Source organism: Coniophora puteana (assembly GCF_000271625.1).
Source record: "Coniophora puteana RWD-64-598 SS2 unplaced genomic scaffold CONPUscaffold_1, whole genome shotgun sequence".
Taxonomy (NCBI): domain Eukaryota; kingdom Fungi; phylum Basidiomycota; class Agaricomycetes; order Boletales; family Coniophoraceae; genus Coniophora; species Coniophora puteana.
In genome coordinates this window covers 865,544-887,374 of record NW_006913053.1, presented here as the reverse complement: position 1 = coordinate 887,374, position 21,831 = coordinate 865,544, and the positions used below count along the sequence as shown (strand labels likewise).

General features: G+C 52.7%; 7 protein-coding genes across 7 annotated transcripts; 1 reads left to right on the top strand and 6 right to left on the bottom strand.

Moving 5' to 3' along the window:
• Positions 1-1,191: 1,191 nt before the first annotated feature.
• CONPUDRAFT_94451 (P-loop containing nucleoside triphosphate hydrolase protein) lies at positions 1,192-2,193 on the bottom strand. The gene is made up of 3 exons (XM_007764888.1): positions 2,111-2,193; positions 1,485-2,059; positions 1,192-1,432 (listed from the first exon to the last, which is right to left on the bottom strand). Exons 1-3 carry the CDS (start codon positions 2,161-2,163, stop codon positions 1,290-1,292), a joined length of 771 nt encoding a protein of 256 aa, XP_007763078.1. The 5' UTR covers positions 2,164-2,193; the 3' UTR covers positions 1,192-1,289.
• Positions 2,194-2,648: 455 nt separating this feature from the next.
• CONPUDRAFT_114293 (uncharacterized protein) lies at positions 2,649-6,782 on the top strand (the record flags this gene model as incomplete). Its single annotated transcript, XM_007764887.1, has 9 exons — positions 2,649-2,743; positions 2,808-2,845; positions 3,024-3,207; positions 3,376-3,683; positions 3,748-4,088; positions 4,184-4,314; positions 4,383-6,070; positions 6,136-6,342; positions 6,419-6,782. 9 exons carry the CDS (start codon positions 2,649-2,651, stop codon positions 6,448-6,450), a joined length of 3,024 nt encoding a protein of 1,007 aa, XP_007763077.1. The 3' UTR covers positions 6,451-6,782.
• CONPUDRAFT_140851 (uncharacterized protein) lies at positions 6,670-11,231 on the bottom strand (the record flags this gene model as incomplete). Its single annotated transcript, XM_007764886.1, has 5 exons — positions 6,670-8,210; positions 8,276-8,663; positions 8,871-10,744; positions 10,799-11,089; positions 11,133-11,231. The coding sequence occupies 5 exons, from the start codon at positions 11,229-11,231 to the stop codon at positions 6,678-6,680; spliced, it is 4,185 nt and encodes a 1,394-aa protein (XP_007763076.1). The 3' UTR covers positions 6,670-6,677.
• Positions 11,232-12,011: 780 nt separating this feature from the next.
• CONPUDRAFT_133702 (uncharacterized protein) lies at positions 12,012-12,491 on the bottom strand. Its single transcript, XM_007764885.1, has one exon. The coding sequence runs from the start codon at positions 12,310-12,312 to the stop codon at positions 12,040-12,042; it is 273 nt and encodes a 90-aa protein (XP_007763075.1). The 5' UTR covers positions 12,313-12,491; the 3' UTR covers positions 12,012-12,039.
• Positions 12,492-15,136: 2,645 nt separating this feature from the next.
• On the bottom strand, positions 15,137-16,981 carry CONPUDRAFT_160992 (uncharacterized protein; the record flags this gene model as incomplete). Its single annotated transcript, XM_007764884.1, has 2 exons — positions 15,137-16,637; positions 16,691-16,981. The coding sequence occupies 2 exons, from the start codon at positions 16,979-16,981 to the stop codon at positions 15,201-15,203; spliced, it is 1,728 nt and encodes a 575-aa protein (XP_007763074.1). The 3' UTR covers positions 15,137-15,200.
• A 289-nt stretch (positions 16,982-17,270) lies between these two features.
• Positions 17,271-18,303, bottom strand: CONPUDRAFT_160991 (uncharacterized protein). Its single transcript, XM_007764883.1, has one exon. It carries the CDS (start codon positions 18,279-18,281, stop codon positions 17,688-17,690), a length of 594 nt encoding a protein of 197 aa, XP_007763073.1. The 5' UTR covers positions 18,282-18,303; the 3' UTR covers positions 17,271-17,687.
• A 1,052-nt stretch (positions 18,304-19,355) lies between these two features.
• On the bottom strand, positions 19,356-21,344 carry CONPUDRAFT_160990 (uncharacterized protein; the record flags this gene model as incomplete). Its single annotated transcript, XM_007764882.1, has 3 exons — positions 19,356-19,462; positions 19,529-20,967; positions 21,042-21,344. The coding sequence occupies 2 exons, from the start codon at positions 21,342-21,344 to the stop codon at positions 19,552-19,554; spliced, it is 1,719 nt and encodes a 572-aa protein (XP_007763072.1). The 3' UTR covers positions 19,356-19,462; positions 19,529-19,551.
• Positions 21,345-21,831: the final 487 nt, after the last annotated feature.

Sequence of the window (21,831 nt, the reverse complement as noted above, 5' to 3'; positions counted from 1 at the left end):
CTCGAGTTTAGCAGGAAAAGGTAATGGATCTCGAGCAATCCATTAACCTCTCGCGCGCGACAACGGCTCTAGTTGGCATACCAGCCTCTTCGTGACTTCCTCAAGTAGACTCAACTTGGGCTCGTGGAAAACGCACATCAACCTCAAAAGGCGATGTAACGGCGTATTGTTTAAATTCCTATCGCTGACCAGGGTTCTAAGATTTACAGCTTCATTGTGCATACGAATGTCAAAAACACTGCGTTGGAACGCTCAAAATACCGCTCAGACGATCTGTAACCCTCCTTTTGCGGCTGTCGCCTGTTACCACATTGGTTTGGTGCGAGTCATCATAGAAATCGTTGGATCTTGGATAGTATCGACTCTTCTTCTTATTTCCGTGTGATTTGCTTCGCATGCATACCGACACCGTGAACGTGTTCACTGAATCCATGCTTTCTGCGACGTACCTCGGGGTCACATACCTCTTTGTGCGGGTCTGCTGCAGTAGGAGCGAGACGAAGGATACATCAATACAAATATAGAGGTCTCAGAATTGTCCCACTGCTCTAATTATGGCTACTGTAGCTTGACCGTAGCTTAGCACCCCATAATCGTCAGGTTGTGTATTCATCGCTGCTATTGAGATAAGACATTCATCCCAATACAAAACTCCATCATGATCCAACAATTCTCTCTCTACTACTCACTTTTCTATGACCATGATTTATATTGCATTTCTCTTGATATGCCATATGCACGCGCTTTTGTTTTGAACGTCGAGTTATTCTGCTAGATACTGATCAATTCGTAGATATATTTATTCGATTCAGGGCGATTTAATGTATGTGATGTACTAGTATAGACAGTGTATGATATTCCATCGCGCAACGGGCTATTGCTACGAGGTTGGAGTCAAGCTCACAGGGGTAGTGTCATTGCTTGTGAAGGATCTTGAACGAGTAGTCAGACGAGCGAGTTAACATGAAAGAACTTTGAAGAATAGGACTTGGGCTGAACCACCTACATATCACGGTACTTGTAGCTGAGAGGATGGTCTTAAAGGTAGTCTAGAAAGGGTGAGAAAAAGGCGGAAGGAGACCTTGTTCGAATGTTTGTGGTCTGTAATGTGTCACCTTCGACTAATGTCTTTCTCTGAGTCAACGCCTTTGTGCGCTCGGCCGACGCTTGTGGCTGTGCTATGACAGGTTTCGGACCTTACACATTGACATTGCATTGACAAGAATATCGTTCAAGGTCAGATATACGTGATGCAGCTAAGGTGCGGCCTACCGACCCATGAACATGAATCACTTCCAGTAAACCTCATCGACATCCTCTCCTAGTTTGGGTAGCAGCTCTGGCGGCACCACCATCACCATCGTAGTGTCCTCCAAGCTCTCGATGAACGGGTATGTGGTGGGCGCTACGTGTGCCCTGATTAAGTCCCCATCTACATTACAGAAATCAGAATACAGGATAAATTGCAATTATAAGAAACTCACTAGGCTCGTCGTTGGTGTTCGACCGCCAAACGGCCTCCTCCCAACTTCCCGCGACACCCGTAATGCGGTGCCTGCGCACAAGTCTCGTACGCGCAATGTCCTTCGGCACATTGACGAACCACCGCTCATCGAGCAGCATCGCGGCTTCCCCCCACTCTTCGACGTTGAGCAGCGCGTATAATCCTTCGATAAGCACAACGCGGTGCTGCGGCCGGATGCGCACGTCGTCGTACACCGGATCCTTTTTCGCGTGGTCGAACGTCGGCGCGAATACGTCCGCGGTTACAGGGGTGCGGAGCGCCTTCACGAACGCGAGGTACCCTTTGGCGTCGAATGTGAACGGCGCGCCGCGCCTGTCGTGTGCCTCCTTGGGGTCTGGCATCGCGTCGAGCGCCGAACGGGGGAGATGCCAGCCATCTTGCGTGACGAGGATCGCGGGTGGCACCTCGAGGAGGTCAGCCGCTTGGGATGCGAGGAGGGCGTTGGTGTGCTGCACGACGAGCTGGGCCAATGTGGATTTTCCCGAGGCGGGAACGCCCGCGAGGCCGGCGATGATGCGTTCGTTTGTGGGTTTCCTGAGACATGAGATGGAAAGTTCTGATCAGGGGAGGAGGACATGGGCGTACTTGTTGAGACCCTCGACAAGTCGCGCAGCGAGCGTCTGTGCGATCTCGTCCATCGTGGTCCTCAGCGACGACCTCGAGCGATGTTGTCAACTCGTCGGACTCATTGAGCGTTGATGGTGATGGGAAGAAGAGATTATCTCCGGATGATCGGACCGCGAGAGCAGCGACAAACACAGTTAGACAAGTCAACAAGTGCGCAATTACAAGCGGTGGACTGATCAGCTACTTGACTCCTGATCCTCTTCAACTGTTCGCTGCAACACAAAACATATCTCCATGATCCTCTTGCTCAACACATAAACAATGATGACCAACGACATAGAGCAGAACAGAGTCATCAAACGGTAAACTACTCATCCCGATCCCTTTTCCACATCTCTCCACTGGAGTCTGGCAGTGGCATCACCGGTGACTACTGCGCCGCACGTCCTTGTCATCGCCAGCACCTCACTGCCCCGACGTTCATAATAAGAACTCCATCCATGCTGCAATGCACTTGTCTCCTTCATTTCTCCCCCTTACTCTTGCTGCTACCATCATGAGCTCGACGCTAACGCCAGCCCATGCGGGCCAACTTCTCAGGGCGAACCCCAACACGATCAAGAACAAGTTTATGGTCGGATATCAGGGATGGTACGCTCCAAATCTCATATATTATCATAAGAGGAGATGACGATTGGGATACTTGCACTTACAGGTTCACCTGTGCAGGAGACGGCGAACCCATAGGCAAAGGTGAGTACTCCCTGCTACACGCATACACTCACTTCCTCATCGTACCCCTTTGCCCAACCCCTCGCCTAAATTCACGCCCTCCCCCTATCACAATGTCGCCGTTTTCCATCCTCCGATTATGATGTCCGTCTCCGCTGTGACCGCACCCGCCATCCACCACGCGTGGAACTGAAACCAGGCCACCACGGCTGGCTGCATTGGCTTGACCGTCCGCTTGAACACGGCGGGCGTCCGTCCATCGATCTCTGGCCAGATGTCTCTGACTGCGCGCCCTCGGAGCTCTACCCCGTCCCTGGCCTCAAGCTCGCAGACGGCAGCCAGGCGTACCTGTGGTCGTCGCGGAATCCCAAGACGGTGCAGCGGTGAGTATCCCTCCCCCGCCCCCTTTCTCATTCTTGTTTTTCCTCTTCCCCTCTTTACTTAGGGTCATGCGTCATACGTACACCATGCATCTAAGAATAACCTTCACATCGTCATCGTGTACTGACATCCGATGAATGCTGATACATTATCCCCACACCGCGGCCCAGACACTTCCACTACATGGCCCAGCACGGTATCGACGGCGTCTTCCTCCAGCGCTTCCTCAACCAGGTCGACACGACGCGCCAGCCGCCAGGAATCAAGCGCCTGCGCGACGAGGTGGGCCGCGTCGTGCGCGATGCGGCCGAGAAAGAAGGGCGCACCTTCTCGATCATGTACGACGTGTCGGGTGTCCCACCCGAGCGCCTGCTCGACCTCATAACAGAGGACTGGAACTTCCTCGTCCGGACCGAATGCATCCTCGACTCACCCAACTACCTGCGCGAGGGAGGGAGACCCGTTATCGGGCTCTGGGGTGCGCCTTCCCATCCTTCCTCATACCTCGCCTCTCACATCACATCGCATCGCACACGCGCTAGGCTTCGGCCTGATCAACCGCCCCAACACCCCCGCCCTCGCACGCGCCGTCATGGCCCACCTGCGCTCCGCAACACCCGGCGGCGCGTACCTGATGATGGGCGTCGCGACGCGGTGGCGCCTGTCCGAGGGCGACGCGCAGGCGGATCCCGAGTGGCTGCGCATTTTCGCCGAGGAGGCGGACGGCATCAGCCCGTGGCTCGTCGGCCGCATGCGGGACGAGGCGAGCGCGGAGAATCATTGGGCGACGTTTGGGAAGGCCGATTTGGAGTTTTTGAAGGGCAGGGAGAGAGAGGCGGGGAGGAAGGTGGATTATTGGGGGGCGGTGTTGCCTGGGGGGAGTGTGAGTGTTTTTCTTGGGATTTGTTGTATTGTCATCGTTGGGGCCAAGTGAACAGAGGGCATGCTGACGTTAACTTTGACGGTGCTGTGGTACAGGCACATAACCTCTCCAAGGGCAGAGAACAAGTCAACCAGCGCAAACGCAACGGTGGGCGCTACTTGTGGGCGCAGGTTGCAGGGATGCGGCGTGCTGGAGTAGAGCTCTTCTACGGCACCATGTGGGACGAGTGCGTGTTTCCTCTTCATCTTCTTTGCCATACCCCGTGACGAATGACTTAAAACGAACACCGAACAGATACGACGAAGGCACGAACTTCCTCCCCATTGTCTCGCACTCCTCGCAGCTTCCAGTGCACGACGAGTTCCCGTTCGCGGCTGGCGACGCGGATGGCGAGACACTCCCGGGTGACTGGTACATGCGCTGCGCGGGCCTCGCGGGCGAGCTGCTCCGTGGAGAGCGGGAGCTGGGCGATGGCAAGTTTCCGATGAAGGATCTGATTGACTATTGGTCGAGTAGGCCGAGGTATGAGGAGAAAGCTGGGTGGTCTGGTGACGGGGATGAGGGTGGTGCTGCTGGCGAGGCTAGTGGAAGCGGAAGTGGAAATAAAGATGGAGGCAGCGGTGCATCGGCGCACGATTGGCAGAGCTTCAAGCTGCCTGGAGAGGGCGCGGGCGAAGAAGACGCGCCTCCGCCTTACATCGAGTACGAGGACCCGGACGCTTCAACGCCCGCCGCGTCTGCCACCCCGCCCGCATCGGCCGCCCCTCCCCTCCCGCCTCGCCAGCCTTCAATCCCCGGACGCCAATCGCGCCCCGCACCGCCCGTGCACCATACATCGCGCCCTCCATCCGTCTCCGTCTCACCGCCACCGCCTAATGTTGGCACCCGGCTCGGCCCGACGATCGTAGACCCCAGAGACGAGGACAACGCACCGCTCGCGGAGCTCAGCGCACAGTTCGCGCGCCAGCGCGTGTCTAGCTTCGGCGGGAGCGGGAGCGCTGCCCGCCCCGGCTCTTTGAATTACGGCAGCTCAGAGAAAATGTCGATGCCGATGCCGGCGGTGCAGTTGAGCCCCAGTCCGTCGCTTTCTTCGAGGCCTGGGACCGGCGGCAGCGGTACGTGCCCCAATCCACAGGTAGCGGGACCAGCGGCGCTGGGACGCGCGCATTCCGCGTCGGCGTCGTATGCAGGTCCGGGTGGAAGCGGTGGTGGGTTCCATATGCCCGGTGGTTCCGGACAACCTCCCCACGTCGCGCAGGGATCGCGCCCGTCGCTGTCTCCCGCTCAGGCGTCGGGACCGCTGCCGGCGCCGGGGTCGCCGCACCATCATCATCATCACCATTCGCACTCTCACTCGCATTCGCACTCGCCATCGCGTTCACATCCCAGCTCGCCGTACATGGGTCCGGCTCAGGGCGCACAGGCGCCTCCGCTTGCACCCCGCCCCTCGGGCTCGCCACAGCCGCAGCCGCAGAGTCCATATCAGCCGTACCAGCCTCCTTTTGGACCGCCTTCAGGCCCGCAAGGCCCCCATTCACCGCACGCGACGTGCGACGCCGCCGCGGGCCCACCATTCGCGCCTCCGCCTGGCTCGCCGCATGGGCATCATCACGCGGTGCACCACCAGAGCTCGCTTGACGGGTCGTTTGCTCCTCCGTCTGGGCCTCCTCCTGGGCCTCCGTCTGGGCACCATGACCACTCGGGTGCGCATCACCAGGGATCGCATGATGGGTCGTGGTATCAGCCTGCGCCACAGCAACAGCCACAGCAACATCAGCAACATCAGCAACAGCCTAGTCAATATCCGCATCAGCAGTACCACTCGCCTCCGCATAGTCCGCCTGTGCAAGGGCCTCCAGGAGGAGGGGGATGGGGTGCGTATCCCGGTGGTGGGGTCCCGCAGCAGGCGCCGTGGCAGCAGCAGCAGCAACAGCCGCACGGGTATCAACCACAGTACGGGCCGCCGCCGAATGTGCCTCCCCGTACGTCGCTTCTGCCCTTGTTGTCTTTGCGACGGTGGTGTTGATGCTGATATGATGAAATGCAGGTGCAGATGCGTATTATCCGCCCCAGCAGCAGCAACAGCAGCAGAACTGGGGTCGTCCGCCGGCTCACCCACAGAGCTCGGGGTCGTACCAGCAGTATCAGTATCAGCAGCAGCAGCAGCCACAATATCAAGGGCCACATGGGAATCAAGGGCAGGGGAACTCGCTCGTGGATGCGCTACCGCAGGAGCTGAAGGGGCTTGCGAACTGTATGTGTTCTTGTTGTTATGATGTTCGCATCGTGATGTGTCGCTGATGTGATTTGGTGGATTTTTGTTTCTTTAGCTGCGTCGAAGTTGCTGAGCAAGTTTAAGTGATGGGATCTTTGAAAGAGTGTGGTCGATTTTCGGTGTTTTGCGTGAAGCTTGGATAGACTATTGGACGTCTCTTCGCGAAAGCGGATACCACATGTGCCACGTCGGACAGACTCTTGGATTGTTTCTAGTTCTGTTTCTTTGACATTGTAACAGAAACACATGGATCGGTTCGGATTTTGAGTCCATGATATATTTTGGACTATTACAAGTGCAATCGAACCGCAGACTCAAAGACATGACAGAATCTCGTCGTAGTTACTGTACGTTCCCTTTCTGTCCGTATTCCACGAAGCCTCAAAGTACCGAACGAGAATGGATAGTGCTGCTTCATCGGTCCACGAAGTGATCCTCCAGCTTTCTTTAGCCTGGCGCAGCGTTTCAATGGCTTTGAGGAGACGTCCTCCATACGGCCTCGGTCCGGTGTCTCTCGCCTGCGAGTCGTCGATGTCCGAGTTTGTTGCTTCCGAGTCGTCGGTGTCTGTCCCCTGACTCTCCTCCGATTCGTCGACGTCTATCGCCTCCGAGTCGTCGATGTCTTCGTCAGCTACAGGCATATCCAGTTGGATGAAACTCAGGCGAGGAAACGCCTGCGCGAAAGCGGCAGCGATGGTAGCCAACCCCCTCGCGTCGATGAAGGACCTTCCGAGCTCGATCGCCTTCATACGCTCACGACGGAACAGATCTGCGTGGGCGTCCTTTGTGTATACATCGGCAAACTGTGACGCGTCGACGTGCATCGTGAAGCGTCCCAGGCGGGGGCAGTTATGCGCTGCGATGAATACGCTGCCGAGGGTGGTAGTGGGCACGTAGTCCTTGGAGAGGGACTGGATGCGTAGCTGCTCAAGGAGCGGCCATGCCCCCGTAATGAGCGCCACGTCCGCGTCCGTCAGGTGGATCTCGCCTGGGAAGATCCAGTCGAAGATCCGCATGTCTGCGAACCTCAGAATAGGCCGGATGGTCGAAATCGTGGTTGGCTGGTCATCGGTGGGGTGCCACTCAAAGTGTGTGTGGCTGAGCGTGAGGTGTTGCAGCTTAGCTTCGGAGTGCCATCGCCGTGACAAAACCTTGAACAATTGGCCAGATACGTGAGAAGACGGCTGGTCCTTAGTCCGCAGCGTGATGGAGGAGGGTATGCGAGCTAGTTTGAAGATGAAAAATACAGCATAGACGTAGAGTCGAAAGTCCAGTGTGAGTGACTTCAGAGATGGAAATGGTAATGTGGGCGTAGAGCGGATGTCGTAAATGATCTCTAGTTCAAGAGAGGTAAGCGATGGGAGCTGGCTTAGGTGCACTAGAGTTGCTTGATCCATTTCAGCGCATCTAAGTGTGCGAAGGTGCTGGCAGCGCATGATAGCCTGAGATAACGCTGGCGGCAGATTTTGATATTCCGGATCGGAATCGCTTCCTGAATAGAAAAGCGATAAATCCATCCCCCGAACAGGCGGTCCTTCCCGAGTCGTGAAACCGGTGAGAAACTCGGTGAGGTCATCATCAACGTTGAAAGAGTCTATGTGGATGCTTCCCACGTGGGCAACAAACGAAAGATATACTTGAAGAAGGGATGGCAAAAAATGACCAACGTGAACGTGGTTCAGTCGGGGAAACGCAGCCTCGACACCTCCTGGCAGGGAAAGTAGTGCGCGAAGAGCTGGAGGCGCGATAGCTGTCTCGGTGAATGAAGCAAAGCGCAATTTACGGATGGCACTAGTGTACTCCACCACGTTAAGCTGGTCGGTAATGGAAAGAGGTCGGACATCTGCCTAAACAGCAACACAAACACCAACTAAGAAATTTCCATCTTTCCAGCAAGATTTGAGAGACTTACTACCCATGTTTTATTCGCAGCCCGACTGCGCCACTCGTACGGATCGAGGTCACCATCTTTCCACATGACCGTCAAATGAGGTAACAAGCACTCATATATCGTCAAAGCAGGAATATCTGACCAAAGCTCATCAATAGCAGGTTTTTTGAAGGCCTTGCATGTACGCGCGAGACGGGCCAGAGTTCTGCCGCGCAAGAAACGAGAATAGGGAGGAGAAAACGGGGTGTGGGAGTCCATGTCGTCGAAGCAAGAAAAGACCTCTTCAAGGATTTCTGTCAATTTGAGTGCCGAATGCATGGTTGGTCTGTATCCTGGTGCTGCAATCGTGGAGGGAAGCAAGATGCAACGAGCGGCAAATCCGCGGTTTCCAAAACACCCACGACCTCTACTAATTTCGATTTATTTTTTATTTAATAAATATTTTAGCAACCTACAGCACACGAGCTATTCCCATATCGTCGGTAGCATGCACTAATATCCAAAGCATTCTGATGCAGTGGCAGACGTGCCACAGGTGGATTATAAGGGTTAAATATGGATAACAGATATTTGACATAAATATAAACCACGATATGGCTACGTTCGAGCTCCTCACGAGTCTCCGTCAGGTAATACTCTTAGTTCTGGGAAATTAAAGTCCGCGATGGGCCTCTGCTGTTCTTCAAGGATAGGCTTCAGAGCCGCGCGCAGCCTGGGGATGTCACGTACACCGAGTTCTCGAAACCTCTCTACCCCCCGAACCGCTCTGAACAATTTCTCCACCAGAAAGTATGCAGGGCGGAAGAAGATGGATCCGCCGATAGATAGGGAGCTGAGGCGCTTGTAGACGACCGCCAAGAGGATAACGAGATCGCCAACGTCCTTGCCCTTGATTGTCGAATAAAGGAAGTCGAGCTTCTTCAGGACCTTATTGGGACGGCCTTCTCGTACCTCGAGACGCTGCTCAAGGCTAGACCTGTTGAAGCAGTCTGTGGTGTCGACACGGATCGTGAGCTCGCTCAAGCTGGGGCAGAGGTCTGTCAGGGCTAACACCGTGTCAATGGTGACCACGAGGCTGTTCAGCATATCGGAAGACCAGCCGCCGAGCTCTAAGCAGGTGAGATGGGGGAAAGCTGTGGCGATATGCAGAACATCGGTGTCCGTGAGCTGAAAGACGCGCGCGAGATGAAGAGACAGGGATCGGATCTGGTCGAGTTGTAGAAGCGGCGCGATACACGCCATCGTTACTGCTCCTGTATCCTCGTCCGAGTCGTCTCCGGAGCTCCGGAGCTCATCCAAAGTTAGCGTTGTCATCGATGGAAAGTGCGCTGCAGTCGTCTGCAAAAGAATGTCGATGTTTGTGGTACCATGCAGGGATAGAAGAGCATGTTGAAGGTGGGATCGCTCCGCCGGTGCATTCGGATGAATGGCTTGCATGTTCTGGGTGGATACGTCCAGGGGGAGCGTGACGTCGGTTAGTTTAGGACACTCGCGAGAGAGCGCGAAAAGCCAATCCAGCGATATCGATGACTTAGACGATGGATTGAATTGGACCTTCTCGAGATTTGGAAACGCCTGACGGAACTCCTGGATGCCATCAACAGAGAGTGATATAACGTGAGGAAGATTGATCGAAAGGTTGCGAAGTTCACGATGTTGCATGAGCGGCCTGAGCGTACTCATTGTGATGACGTTTTCAGAGTCTGTCGCGGAGTACCTCGCGTCTAAGGTCAGTTCCGATAGCTGTGTCCGTCGAGCTTGAGACAGAACCATGAAGATCTCTAGCATCTCATCGACATTGATCGACAGGTCTGAGCCAACTATCTTGAGGATCCGAGGAATTGCTTCGAGTCTACTGAGAAACGTTATCACAGAGGCAGATTCGTGCGGGTTCAACTCGAGTATTTGAAGAGCTGGGAACGAAAGCGTGAAAGACGGAAGGCCGAACGCGTTACTGATAGTTTGATCCCAATCTTGATTTGCGAGAACGAGATGGCGGAGATGGGATGAACGAGAGATGTTCAACAGGGCCTCTCGGCTGAGATTGTAGCATTTTAGCGTCGACAAAGAGAGAAAACGGGTGACCAAGGAAGATACCCGAGACATTGAATCAGGCGAGTTCATAGTCTCGTGTTCGTCTATCACGCTCAGACGCTGCAGATCTGGGCATCGTTCCAGAAGAGTCTTCACCATCTTCGGCCTGCTTTCGGGGTCGCATACGACAGTCGCAGACAAGAGTTGTGGAGAAAAGAAGCGGATGTAAGTGTGGAGATCATCGGTTCTGCTGGACCTGCTGCTGTAGCCCGCAATGAGGTGTCGCAGTCGCGGGAAACCTCCCTCGAGACTTGAGGACGTCGATAACAGCTTCACAAGCACCGAATGGTGGAAGTCGGGTTCAAGGGATGGGACATGATTTATCGACATGTGAACAATCCGTTTTGTATGGATGGAGATTCGATCCCAGTCCTCAGAACCGAGGTTCAAGTCCACCTGAAAAGAGACAGTCAACGTACTATCTTTTGTGATCATGGAAGCCTCACTGACGATCGTTCCAACCTTCGTTCTTTCCTCAACCATGACGATAGCGTTGGGGTCGACAACGTGGCGAAGATGGGATATTGGTATAGGTGCGATTTCGCCCGACCACAGCCGATTTAAGGAAGGCTGCTGGAACGAGGTAGAGGTCTGGGCCAGATTGAACAGTGTACCTTGTATGGTGATCTGTTCGCATAGTTGGTGCCGTATTTCAGGGAGCGAGAGAGCTTTGTCCATCTGAACTGGGGAGTAAGATGAGAGGACGATCAGTTGGCCGACTGTACGCGTCGTGCGCGCTATCTGCATACAGCCATAAACAGATACGGGCCAAACATCGTCTCACCTCCATCCAGCACAAACCCAACCTGCTTCTTGCTTTCGCGTCGTCAAAGATGCCAGATGTATTTGAAGGCCTCTCGCGTTGTTTCTTTACGGGCTTCATATTGCCAATCCGTCATCAACTCCTCGCGCGACGCGTATCATAAGCGGATATCACCTGGCGGGCAACGAAGGCACCAGCGATGGAAACTAGTCTTGCTGCAGGTGCAGGTGCGTTTCTTCTCAGAATTTTGCCCTGTGAGCGCACCCTTATGGCTCTGGGGCACCAGCAGCTTAGGTACAGCGACCGCATCACGATCTTCTGATGGTCAGGATCCGCGAAATAGGCCAATTAAAAGCCGTTACGCTATCCGCGGGCGGTTTCAACAGGGAAGTGAAGATAAGCTCAACATGAGTACACACCGCAGCATCCGAGGGGGTAGACGATGCATGCTGGAATAAAACTCGAGTTCGAGGTTGGGGCTGGGAAAGCGCTGTAGGGAGGACAGAGGCGGTGTAGGTTGAGCGAGGCGAGCTGTGAAAGATACTGAGGGGAGCAGAGAAGATTATGACCAGGTGCGCCGAATCTACTTCTCATTGTATGGATATGGTGTACTGAACGGAGAAGCGCTTGTAGTGTCGTATAATGTGATAAAAGACGCCTCGAGGTTGCGTTGTTCGCGTTAACCAAGTGGGTACAGACTGAATGGTATATCCCGAGTCCCATAGCCTATTCCATGAACGAGCAACTTAGGCGAAGGTTCTCGCTGTGCGTTTCGTCTTCAGCCTTTCTCGTGGACCCTTCCTGCTCACCAGAATACGCTGCAGCTCTCAGATTCTCTCCACGTACGCGAAGCTCTGATCTGCTCTCCTTGCTCGCAAGCTCACGGCGCAGCGCTCTCGTGTTTGATTTCCCACGGGCAAACTCGCTCTCAAAACGCTCGAGCTGTGCCGAACGAGACGACGAACGATAGCACCTCTGCTTTACATCTGATCCTCAGCCACTCACTATACTTCGCCCTGTTGCACACCCTGCGTCTCCCCCGGCCATGTCGCCCGTGGGCACCAACACAAGCGCGGGATACGCACACTAGAACGCCATATGATGCATCTTCCATACGCTCACGCCGCTCCAGCTCCACACTGCGCTTGATGTCGCGGCGTAGCCATCTCCAACTCCCGCTGCTGCGACGGTTGCACAGCATAACTGACGTCGTCGCTATCTAGGTATGGATAAGGTCAGGCGTTATGATAGAGAAATGCATGGTGATGGGTGGGTGACTACAGCCTTCAAAGTGATAGATGTCGAATTTTCGATGACCAGGATGCGACGAAGGAACCTTCGAGTACAGTACGGCCCGGATAGGAAGTCGGATAGCCTCGTCCTAGAGGCCTTGAGAGCAGTAAGCTGATTAATTAATCATGTCCTTGAGTTAAACAGTGACTGCAATCACGGTTTGACATATGTGAGGGATGCTTCCTCTGCACAGATATGGAACAAGTTCATGTCATTTCGAACGTTTGCGTGTCTTTACGCCTTCTTGATAAATCTGAGACTTTGAGTAGAGGTTAGGTGGTGTTTGCTCATGTCAGACGTTGGTTTAAAGCTGTAGATGTGGGCTTGCAAGGCTTCGCCACTTGGGGCGGAGATACGATGTTAACGGCAAGGTCATGAGCTGTTTGCCGCGAATTGGGAATCCAATAGTAACCTTAATCCTCCCTGGACATTCCTGGTGGATAGATGGTGGATTCTCCAAGGCTACTGCGGGTCAAAATTCATAACGAGGTGGTGTGCTGTGCCCGGATTATTTACAAGATGCCACATGTAAAAGAGTTGCAGATAACCGTGACCAACACCATGGTTATAGCGTGGAAATTTCGCGATCCGGCCTTGTTTTAGTAGAGGCATCAGGCTAAAAAGTATATAAGGTCATGGACTTACTTATTCGAACAGTGATGTATCCGCAGCACATAATTTCACTAGGAAGGGCCATGGGGAACGGATCCAGCTATTTGATATCTCGCTCATCACAGAATGCAGCTCGCAACCCAAATTGACTCTTGTATTCGTGAAGCATGCTCTGGCAGCTGGAGGATGTCAGTCCAGACATAATCCAACGCCAGTATCGAAAAAAAAGTCGCACAAAACCTTAAATAATATCCTGACCAGCAAAAGCACGCAGTGGATTGACACAGGGTTTGACGGGATTTGCCAAAGGAGATACACAAATCATTGGTCACCGGCATATAATAATTCATCAGACTACGACGGAGCTTCACACACCGACCAACAGCCTTCGATCCTAATACCATAATACCCCAGACAAAGGGCGTCTTTTTGCCATCTAGAGTTGCCATTTGCTCCCGCTCACACCAGCTCGCTTTCCTACCATTAGCGAGCCCTTAAGCTACCAGCAAGTTTTTAGCCCGAACTTACTCTCATTGGATGAGCGCCTACGTCGTCGACGCCTATGGAAGGCAGTACAATGCCGTCAGTAAACTCTTAGAATTCATTATCTGCGACGTAGCTCATCCCTTCCGCAGTATGCCAACTGTGAGTTCACGAGTAGCTAACGGTGTATATCGTTCATCAACCAACGCATTTCACAGTAGCAGGACTAGCAGTTCTGGTGCGCAGACATACCCGTGGCTGATAGTATTGATAATGCCTTATCTGAGATATTTTCTTTCCGTTCGGCTAGGTTTTCGACTACTGCGTCACCCTAGAAGACGAGGTACACACTCGACAATTCAAAATGTTCATATTCATTCTGACGATCACAGATAACCTGGGTGTGGGGAAGCAAATGGGACATAGGGCGCATACTCTTTACCCTTGCCAGATATCCCTCTTTTCCGGGCTTAGCCCTAACCATCATTTGTAGGCCTTAGTTTCTTGACAAATTCTGAACAAAGCGGAACACGTATCTTATTGAGATATTTTAGCTGCGTTGGACGCTGCAGGTTTCAAATCTGTGGGAAGAATCATCTGGATTGCAACTGGGTGACATACTAATGATATCCTTATTGAAGTGTAATGTGGCTGAAATCGGTCGCTCATCAAACGGTGAGCCATTCCACGCTATGTTTACTTGGAAGTAGTTGACACCTTATCTGACAGCGCTTCATATAATCGGCATCGTAGCAGCAGAGGGTTGGTTATTCTTTGATCTAAACCACAATATTCATGGCCATGGACTGAGCATATGCCACCAGGTCTGTTGCTCTTACGCACATGGGTATTCTGGGACTGCAGCCGATCTTTGCTTTTCTTGTTACTCGCATTGGCCATCGTGAGTCTCGATAATTGTTAGGTTGATTCTAACTAAATGATCAAAAGTCTTGTATAGTAGCTGCTGTCACAATCCCTGATGTCGTGCAACATGTGTCACAACATGTGCCAAGAACTGACTTAGGTATGTGATTTGGGTGGTAAAAGTATCGCGTATTTTGACCTTGGAGTTAGTCGAGGAGCAGTCAATTTGCCCCTTCACAGCAAACAGATTCGATGCAGTACAGTACGGCTTCCTTGTCATGTTCGAGCTAGGTGCGCTTCTCGAGCTCTTACCAATTTTAGAGTGTGAGTTTGACGTTCCCAAGTATTAATGTTCTTGATCCTCTATCGCTGGTTCCGCTATTTTCGCTCCAGCGAGTCCCAGCTCATTCGGACACTGTATCAGGACTCTATGCTCTACGTGACCATCATGATCTGTACGTCCTTTTGAAAAATCCCTTATTAGTGCCTAAATCTATGTCGTTAGTTGTTTCACTTGGAAACATTATCAATACTGTTGCCTCACCAGTATGTACTGCGTTTTCATTACCATACGGTTTTACTCATGTTTGCCATCGACAGCAATACTTCAACGAGTACGGTGACAGGTAACTGGCGTCTAAGCCCTCCAATGCTTTATCTTCTGATCATAGAAAATTAGTCTACAGATCACCATTCATAGTGTGCTCTCTGCGCGGGTTTTCTTTCACTTACGGCGGGGAAAGACCTCCGAGAGAAATGAACGTCTCTCCCAACCAGTATCAACGTTCCAAGTACAAAGTCAGGACGACTAACACGAATGTTAATTGAAGTATACACTCAAATACGAGACAAAATTTCCTGGTTGTCAGCATACTCGTGTTTCCTTACCGCGTCCCATGTGACTTCGAAGTAACGAATAAGGGTCGTTTGAGTCTCCTCGTCCGACCACGAGACGATCCGCCCATCCTCTTTGGCCCGCCGTAGCGATTCGACTGCCTTCTGAACGTGCACACCAATCCTTCTCCGGCCTTCATCTATTACAGAGGCAACATCTTCAGGTCCTACAGGAACCCCAAGCTCAGTGGACGTCAGCCGTGGGAGGGTTCGCGCCAAGGCGGTGGTGATAACGGCCAAGCCTCTCGCGTCAACGGCAGATGTTCCTAGCTCGACCACCTCCAAGGTATCGTTACAAAATCCCTCTCCAAGAAACTCCTCCGTGCGTGACACATCAATGGGCAACGAGAAGCGTGCCAGACGAGGGCAATGCTGGGCGACAGTAAGCACGCTATTGAACGTGGCGGATGGGGTGAAGTCGTGCAAAGCAGATCTAATCCGTAGCCGCTCGATGGACGGCCATGCCGAAGACATTGTGTGAACCTCCGTATCCGTAAGCTGGAGGCGGTGCGGGAAGATCCAATCGAAGACCCGTAAACGTGTGAACACGAGGAGAGGCTGGATGATTTCCATCGTGACTACAATGTTATGAGGGTCTTGGTCGACGTATCCGTTCCACTTGAGCACAAGAACCTGTAGGCTATTAGTCGTAGAATGAATTGACAGTTCTCCAAAGAGCCGGTTGGACAAGTAAGCCAACGGATCATCGTAAGACTGTATCTGGATGGAGGGCGGAATGCGAGCCAGTTTCGAGATGAAGAAGACTGCATGAAGGAAATTGAAAGGCTCGAGTTTGAGCAACTCAAGGGATGGGAACGCCAATTTGGGAGTCGAGCCAATATCAAGAAGAATTTGAAACTCAAGAGAGACGAGAGACTGGAGCTTTGATAGGTGTAGCAGCGTTATTTGGTCCACTTCTGGGCATGAGAATGTACGAAGATGACCTGTACGTAGGATGGCATGGGACAGCCTGTTTAGTAGCATCTGATGTTCTTGTCCCTTGCGACGACGTTCTCCCGGAGCCATGTATCGCAGATCAATGTCTAGTACAAATGAGCCTTGGGGACGGGCCACGGCGGTGAACTTGTCCATGAACTCCACCAAGGCGGTGTGAAGATCCATACCGTGCAGGTAGAGATGCACAGCGCGCGAAGCAAACGGCACATATGCGCCAAGCAGTTCTGGGATGTAGGAACTGGCGCGCACATGGTCTAGTCTGGAAAATGTCGCCTCAGCACCTCCAGGCAAGGAGGACAACGCGTGGAGGGCTGGAGACGCTATAGCTGTGCTATTGACCCAATTGAAATCTAATTTGCGGATAGAGGTGGTGTACTCCATCACATTGCGTTGTTCGGCAGGGGATAGTGATATAACGTCTGCCTAATCATTCGTCAGAGGTAGTTGCGGGCGTCGTAACGGAGACACTAGCTTACGATCCAGTTTGACGGAGCGGCCACGTCAAGACCTTCATCCTTTCGCTTGATGAGCAAGTGGGGTATCAAGCTCTCGTAGATTCTAAGGGCAGTAACCTCCTCCCACAACTCGTCAATAGCAGGCTTCTTGAACGGTTTGCAGGTTCGGGCGAGACCTGCGAGCGTACTGTTGCGGCGGGGAGATACAGTCCCGGATGGGGCCCTCGACGGAAGTGTTGGTGTCGTGTCGAAGGTGCCTAAGTAGCCGAAAATCTGCCCAAGGAGTTCAGGCAACCTGAGCGCTGGATGCATGGAAGGGCTTGTTTATGGTGAGCTATGTTGCAGTGGTGAGAGACAAGACGTGGGTCGAGACAGACGGCGCAAGGTGTCGACAGCTGTTGAAAACGCGGCCTTAGCCAACCACGAGGCGGCTTTCGCTTGCAACACATGGACAATTCGGTCCGGTGCACCAACCGGAGAGATATGCTGCTGCAAGCCAATCAGACCTCTCGATGCACGTTGCAGTAATAAAGTTGTAATTCAACAGGTTAACTCAACGCTAGGCTGCCGGAGACACCCCATCAACGTTGTAACGGCTGTGGCGACAATTCTTCCCCCTCCCTGGACCCGAACCTCATAAATCTCTCTTCATGCACTTCAGCGACTCATGAGTCATGGTCCCTAGGTGTCTATGAAACGCTTCGAGAACCAACCTCCGAGCGCCCTCATGAGCCCACGACGTAAACACCCCTTCCCTCTTTGCCTCATGCAGGGACAGCAACGCAGCATTAATGTTGGTCCCAGCCATGAATCCTGGTGCCGTCACTGCGAAGCACCGAATCCTGCGCATACAGGGACACAGACTGCAGCCGCAGAAGCATTTGACCGAAGACAATCGCTAGGTCCACTTGCCCTCCTTCGTTGACGAGTGCCGATGATATATTGAGAGTCTTCAAGCATTTGTGGCGAAGGCCGCCCGCGGGGTTGTTGATGGGTATATACACGATTTTCGAGGCGCTCAGGGGTATTGCGAGATATCACAGATGATGGTAGTGTCACGCGAAGGCAAGAACACTGGACAGCATTCCCACTGGCTCGTAATCGCGGGCGTGAAGATGATGCTAGGGCGCTCAAGCTGAGGCCATGCGCGCGCCAGCTGCTCCATTTCGGCATCTGTGAATTCAACCCGTTCTGCAAAGGACCAATCAAGCACTTGTAGAGTGGAGAACGACAGAAGCGGAGAGAAAAATTTTCCCCTGGAAGAAGATTGAAGGAGCGAAGGGTGCATGTCGGCAAAACCAGTCTGCAAGGTGCTGCGTGTCAGACTGCCAGGGCGTATCAAGATAGTACCAAACGCCTCTCGCGCAATCTCGAGGGAAGGTACGCCGTTTGAAGCGATATGAATGGCGGACAGAAAACGAGCGAGTTTTCCCATGATGAAGAGCGTTTCCGGGAAACTGCCAAGTCTGATCACGAGCGATTCCAATGCGGGAAAGGGTAGAGCAGGAGTGGAGGCGATGTCAGAAAGAACACCAAATTCGATAGATGTGAGGGTCTTCAGCTGGGAGAGATGGATGAAGGAAGTCTGGTCGAGTGCGGGGCACATTAACATGCGAAGACGATCGAGCTTGATGAGGCCCTCCGATTCGCAGGTTGCACTGAGTCTGTCTCCACAAGAGGGAGGTCTAGGGTAAGCTCTCTTAGCCCTTCGCCCCCGCCACATGTCACCCTCGATAGGAAATTGGGGAAGGTCTCGTCGGAAGCAGTAGGACAGCGGAAGGCAAAACTTTTAGTTGCGCGACAAATGAATGGTAGGTGCTCGTAAACAATTCCATAGGCCAGTTGGTGACATGTATGCACTCGAACCTCGGGAACATTCGTTCGGTCGACCCAAGCAGAGAAGCGACAGCCCGGAGCGCAGGTGGAGCAATGGGTATTTGAAACGATGAAGGGATCCGGGAAGGTGAGAACTCGTACGGAAGGCGAATATTCGAGCAGCTTTTCATGATCGATGCTAGACAGCGGTATCACGTCTGCCTAGGGAGCGTTACACGCTGTGATAGATGGGGCACGAAGCATGGTACTCACGATCCAGTTTCCTATCCGTAGCTTGCTCCATCCGTACGGGTCCGGATCGTTGTTGTTACGTAGCACAATGCGATGGAGAAGAAGACCCTTGAAAATGTTGACGGCGTATCTCTCCGACCAGAGCTCGCAGGACCGCACCAAGCCAGCTAGCATCCTCTTGCGAACAGGATGAGGGTTGTAAGTGCCATCACGTGTGTCGTGTATGCTGCATAGGATGAGTTGCAGTATTTCAGATAGGCTCAAAACCGGATGCATTGCGGATTCAGACGTGCTCGTGAAGTGGGAGGGTGAAGCTGAGCAACCAATGAAGTCCGCAGGGCAGCCATCCCCATCTGAATTGATAATGGTGAGAATAGGCTAAGACAGCGGCAACATGTTGGAATATCTGAATCAAAAGGAGGTTTTGACACAAGTAGCGACAGCGTCGCGGTGGTTAACGCGGAATGCAAGCTGCAGCGGAGTTTCAAACTCAGGACGACGCGTCGAGGCGCGCTTCAAAGTTATGAGAAAGTCGCAACGTGTGGTTGCTCTTAGGGTTCTACAATAATATCGTGTGTACATTAAGAATCTGAGCTACGTAAGCTCTAAGACATGGTGGGCTGGTTCGCGGTCTTCTTACAAACGATAGTTCATTTCCGTGGGCCGCAAGAGCTAGCGGCCGAGGCGGGCAAATGATTGGATGCGGTCATAGTACAACATCTTCAACTGTATATGTCGGAAATTTAGACTCTGACATCATGGCTTGAGAGTAGAGCATAGCGATACACTCACAGACATGCTAATAACTCATAGTGTCATTCGAAACCATGGCTTTTGTCCGTATCCCATGCAACCTCGAAGTAACGAATGAGAATCTTCAACGCGTCTTCGTCTGTCCAAGAAGCAATCCTCCCATTCTCTTTAGCTTGACGCAGCATCTTTATGGCTTCGCAGATGCGCCAACCAAACGCCCTTTGCCCATTGCTTGTCTGGGAGTCCGTATCCTCACCGCCCACAGGCAAGTTCAGCCTGACCCACTTCAGCCGCGGAAACGCTCGCGCAAAAGTATGGACAATAGTAGCCAAGCCCATCGCGTCAACAAAAGATGTTCCAAGTTCGATTACCCTCAAACTCTCGTGCCGAATCTCTGCCGCCAAAGAACCGTCGTCGGTGATACGCGACGCATCAACGGGCAGCGAGAGATATTCGAGGTGAGGGCAGTGTTGAGCTGCGATGAATATGCTGCTCAGCGTGGCGAAAGGGACGTGGTCGTACGACTCCGAATTGATCCATAACTGCTCGAGAAGGGGCCATGATTGTGTAACGAGCCCAACGTTTGCGTCCGTCAAGTGAACGCGACCTAGGAAGATCCATCGAAAAACACGCATACCCGCAAATTTCAACAGAGGTTCGATAGTCTCTATCGAAATCGGTGGGTCATGGGTGTGTTCCGGATGAATGGGGGGTACAAAGCGCTCGAGAGTAAGAGCGTGTACATTGGCCTCAGGAACTCTTGATATTTCGTCGAACAGTTGTGCCGACAAGGGAGCAGACGGTTCATCCGCAATCCGTATGTGAATAGAGGGTGGTATACGAACCAGCCTGAGAATAAAGTACACTGCGTCAGAGAAGACGTTGAATGTCAACTTGAGTGACCCCAGGGATAGAAATTGCAACGTCGGGGTGGTATCAATGTCGTCAAGTCCATGCAGCTCAAGAAAGGTGAGCGAAGAGAGCCCGGATAGGCGTAGTAGAGTCGCTTGGTCTAGTACAGTGCATGCGAATGTGCGAAGATTCTCGCAGCGCATGACAGCTTGAGACAACATGGTCGGGAAAGAGCCACGGTTTGCCTGATCGCTATGCCAGTCTGAAGACTTGAATTGTAGGTCGATCTCTTGAACATGCGGTCCTTTGCGTGTCGTGAAGGCATCGACGAGTGCCATGAAGAGGTCGTCAATTCTGGAAATGGCAACCAGGCGGATGCATTCAACGCTAAAAATCAACGGAAGGTACTCTTGAAGAAGGCCCGGAAGCTGGTGATAGATGTGCACGCGGCTCAGTCGTGGAAACACGACATCCAGGCCTCCTGGAAGGGACAGTAGCGCGAGAATGGCTGGAGCTGCTATAGCTGTTTCCGCTATGTCGGGTGAACCAAGCGTGAATCTACGAATGGATGTGGTGTACTCCATCAAATTGAGCTGATCGGCGGTAGACATAGGTCGAACGTCCGCCTAAGCAAGGGAGAGACACCAATTATAAAGAGATCATCAACACGTTATGCCAAAGTCAAACGCAACGAACTTACAATCCACGTTCCTTTCACGGTTATTTCTCGCCAATCATATGGGTCAGGGTCACCCTCTTTCCACATCACCACCAAGTGTGGAATCAAGCTCTCGTATATCCTGGTGGCAGGAATTTCTGACCACAGTCCATCAATAGCGGGCTTCTTGAACGTCTTGCACGTGCGTGCGAGCCGAGCTAACGTGCTGTTGCGAATGGGAAGAGGGCGGCTCGAAGGGGAGGGACTATAGTCGTCGTCTAACTCATCTCCTATACGGGAGAAGATTCTCTCAAGGACTTCAGAAAGCCCGAGTGCTGGATGCATAGGTGACACCTTGACAGCTGACGCGCTATGGTGGGAGGAGGCTGGAAAATGAGTTGGTGGGTCCCACGACTTTCGGCAACGCAAGCGGCGAAAACGCGGACAACACCCCATCACGAGACGACATTGTCTGGAGCAAAGCCTGCTTGAATGACGCAAAAAGAAGACATCGTGCTTCCCACAAGCTTGTAGGTAACCATAAAATAACGAAAGCAATACAGCCAAGATATCGCCACACCGTATAAGCTATTCACGTCGACGGTGGAGCAAAACGGAGTACATGGATGCAAAACGTGTACTCATGTACTCAAGGATGGTCTCCCTGTCAGAAAGGGATGATCGATGAAGGCTCAATATCCACCTGCTTGGTTGAAGGAGCATTGCGGTTCAGGACGTTGAAATGAAAAAGCAGAACGAACGAACGACTAACAATATGCGGATCAGGATCGCTGTCCTTTCGCATAATCAGGCAGTGTGGAATCAAGTGATT

What these genes read in the sequence shown, in the direction of transcription:
- CONPUDRAFT_160991 (XM_007764883.1), bottom strand. Translation starts at nt 18,281, where the DNA reads ATGTTAATGTGCCCCGCACTCGACCAGACTTCCTTCATCCATCTCTCC.
- CONPUDRAFT_133702 (XM_007764885.1), bottom strand. Translation starts at nt 12,312, where the DNA reads ATGCTGTGCAACCGTCGCAGCAGCGGGAGTTGGAGATGGCTACGCCGC.
- CONPUDRAFT_94451 (XM_007764888.1), bottom strand. Translation starts at nt 2,163, where the DNA reads ATGGACGAGATCGCACAGACGCTCGCTGCGCGACTTGTCGAGGGTCTC. An exon ending in CTTGTCGAGGGTCTCAACAA is followed by an intron (nt 2,060 to 2,110) that starts GTACGCCCATGT and finishes CTCATGTCTCAG; the next exon opens with GAAACCCACAAACGAACGCA. An exon ending in GAACACCAACGACGAGCCTA is followed by an intron (nt 1,433 to 1,484) that starts GTGAGTTTCTTA and finishes TCTGTAATGTAG; the next exon opens with ATGGGGACTTAATCAGGGCA.